We start from the raw sequence: 2,872 nt of genomic DNA, 5'->3' as shown, positions 1-2,872 counted from the left end.
CTGCAGAGGAAGAAGCTGGCTATTGGTGATTGGCAAGGAGGCCGGTGAAGAGGAAGAGACCAGAAGAGCGGAGGAGGCCAACAGAGAAGAGGGAGAGGTGCTCGCGGGCAGGCTTGCGACACCAGCTGCGGACTCGGTGGACATGGCGGAAGCATAGGACTAGGATTAAGAATCTGATACCATGTTGGAATGTAAACTAGGGATCAAAATGCATTGTCATTGTATTCCTCCTCAATGACGTGAAATAGGTACACACGTAAAGAACAGACAAACAACTGATCCTATGCACGCACGAGTCTAACATTATTACATGCATGTAACCTAGCTCTTTGTATGCGCTGATGTGTAGTTCACGTTAAACTCCAATATCATGGCACGGCAAATCTCACCTTACTCTTCTAGTAATCGTCTATCGTAGCTAAATTTGAAGGTGGAGAGAAGGGACCATGCCACGGTCACCTGCATCTCACAGGAGCCAACTTTAAGTGTCCCCAGGCTTCTACCTGCTTTCTCGGGTGTAAAAGCTACAGCATTTCTCCATACATCATTTTCCCTGTTGATACGCATAGCTTGCGCTGAAATCTTGAGCTTTGGCTTCTTCACCTTGGCCATCTTTGGCCGACGGAGTTCGACGCAGACAACGCGGCGTGAAAGCTTGACCACATTGCTATGGCCGTCCATTGGTAGTAATTTACCGTCTTCAAATGCAAGCAACGTGACTTTCATGTGATCCATGCTGGCGGTGTTGGCGGTGAAAACTCCTCGAAAGCCACGCGGCCAATCCCCATAAACGACTTCCACACTGATCGTGGCCTCCACAGAGTTGACGATGTGGGCAAATGCTAGCTCTGGCGTGCTGAGCTTGTTGGTGGTCCCTTCATGGTACATCATGTATGATTTAGATGCACCCTGGTTTCTGTAACAGAGCGCTAGAGAGCTTAAATCTTTGTCCTCGGATTGGACGACACCTTTCACCTTCAGATCAACCTCGACGTACGTTGGATCGACAGATAGCAAAACAGCTCGAGTGGGGCCTGTTAGTGCAAGATACGGATCCTGTATGCATGCACATGACATTTATATAAGGTTAGCTCATGATTAAGCTGGCCAAATAGTATCGTCGCGGAACGAAGTAGGCGGCCAGGGATTGTGTGTACAAACCTGCTTGGTGATTCTTTGGCAGTTGTCTCTTTCGCGATGGAAGATGATATTACGGTTGTGATCCACCATGTCGCGGGCCACGACTATGCCGTAGACGTCCATGTGGCTACCGTCGGTGAAACACATGGGAGGGATAGACGCTGCAAACCACGATCACAGTGCACGTAACGAAGTCAGCGATAGAATAGAATGATTAAAATTGCGGCAGAGATCTGTCTAAAGTCAAAATTTATAAAGTTTGATCAAATATATATTGAAAATATCAGCATCTACAATATTAAAGTTATTGGTTTGATACGGGTTTGATACTCTGAATGTAGATATTTTTTTCCTACAAACATAATCAGACTTTGTGAAATTTGATTAAAACAAATCTTATATGTGGAGTAAAAAAACAAAGAGAATACTAGTAAAAATAGAAATTAAGGGTTGTGTGCAGTTAAGGGCGGTGTGCATGGATTGACCCGCGAAACGATTCAAGGCTGCATGCATGCTGGCTTACTCGTGTCCCCGTAAGAGCCGCATTTTTTGGCAAACATGTCGTTCCAGAAAACACGGTAGAGACGTGCTTCGTGGGCGTTCACGTCTGTGCGCGACTCCTCGGGCTCCGTCTCCATATCTTTTGGCCGGCGAGCCAAGTTTGCCGTGTGCGCCTCCTCGCCACACCTCTCCGCCGGCCTTCTTCCTCGTTGCCGTGGCCGCGCTGATATCGTCGTCAAAAAGCAAGCCTATATCCGACTTCGCCGATGGATCGATCAGCTACCGTCGACGACCGACGTCAACTAACGATCTAGCAGCTAGGCAGTCTCGATCCTCCATCGATCTCCTGTGAATTGGAATATATATACAGCGAGCCCGTGATCGTATTTGGGGACAAAAACTCCTCACCTAATCGGAGTCGGCTTCGATCGAAGCATATATACCAGACTTTCTTCTAGCATCTCCAGCCGCGTCCCCAACATACATCCCAAGGCCTTTTTTCATCGCCGGCGTAGAAAATTCGGTCCAGTCGCGCCCCCAGAATCTCAATTTTCACCGATTAAGGCCGAATTTGGCGTCAGCGGACCCAAGCCGAACCCGACGCGCTGGGGGACGTCCGGGGACACCAGGGGAAACGTTTTTGGCACGAAAAGGAGTGGGTCCGGCGAGCCAGCGACTCGCTGCCTTCGTCGTCCTCATCGCCTCGGTTCCCGTGGAAATCAATGCCAAGGCTGCCGCGCCGGTCAGCCTTCCATTGATGCCTTACGGGCGGCGCAGTGAAGGCGCGGCGACACATGTCACGCCAGCTCCCGCCACGCGGCACACGGCGGCAGCTCTCCCCCTGCCCATCCGCGGCTATAAAAGCCGTCATCCCTTGCCGGTGAACGCACAAGCTCCCGCCACTGACGCCCTTCTCTGCACCTCTCGCCGTTGATGCCCCTCTCTCCCATTCTCTCTCCCACCAACGGCAAATGGCCGAGCGCTTCCCAGGCGACGGCGAATGGCTTCGGCCGCCGCCATCTGCACGAGGACGAGGCGCGCCTCCTCTACGAGGCCGACTACCCGGCGCCCCCGGACATGTGGGGGCCGGGCACATGGAGGCTCAGCGCCGGCGGCTACCCGGTGCCGCCCGCGCCCACCGGAGCTGCTTGGCGCATCGAAATCGCGCGCATCCGGTCTTCGCTGCCGGAGTAGCGGAACCAGTCGAGGTACGCCCCCAACAACAATGCGC

At 52.4% G+C, this 2,872-nt stretch overlaps 1 protein-coding gene across 1 annotated transcript; it reads right to left on the bottom strand.

Annotated features, from left to right (window-relative positions):
• Positions 1 to 211: 211 nt before the first annotated feature.
• LOC123169551 (uncharacterized) lies at positions 212 to 1,963 on the bottom strand. The gene is made up of 3 exons (XM_044587420.1): positions 1,664 to 1,963; positions 1,162 to 1,301; positions 212 to 1,056 (listed from the first exon to the last, which is right to left on the bottom strand). Exons 1-3 carry the CDS (start codon positions 1,776 to 1,778, stop codon positions 391 to 393), a joined length of 921 nt encoding a protein of 306 aa, XP_044443355.1. The 5' UTR covers positions 1,779 to 1,963; the 3' UTR covers positions 212 to 390.
• Between the last annotated feature and the right edge of the window lie 909 nt (positions 1,964 to 2,872).

This window comes from Triticum aestivum, chromosome 7D (genome assembly GCF_018294505.1).
Source record: "Triticum aestivum cultivar Chinese Spring chromosome 7D, IWGSC CS RefSeq v2.1, whole genome shotgun sequence".
Lineage (NCBI taxonomy): Eukaryota > Viridiplantae > Streptophyta > Magnoliopsida > Poales > Poaceae > Triticum > Triticum aestivum.
This window is presented reverse-complemented; position numbering and strand designations above follow the sequence as displayed.

What these genes read in the sequence shown, in the direction of transcription:
- LOC123169551 (XM_044587420.1), bottom strand. Translation starts at nt 1,778, where the DNA reads ATGGAGACGGAGCCCGAGGAGTCGCGCACAGACGTGAACGCCCACGAA. An exon ending in CGGCTCTTACGGGGACACGA is followed by an intron (nt 1,302 to 1,663) that starts GTAAGCCAGCAT and finishes CGTGGTTTGCAG; the next exon opens with CGTCTATCCCTCCCATGTGT. An exon ending in GCCAAAGAATCACCAAGCAG is followed by an intron (nt 1,057 to 1,161) that starts GTTTGTACACAC and finishes GCATGCATACAG; the next exon opens with GATCCGTATCTTGCACTAAC.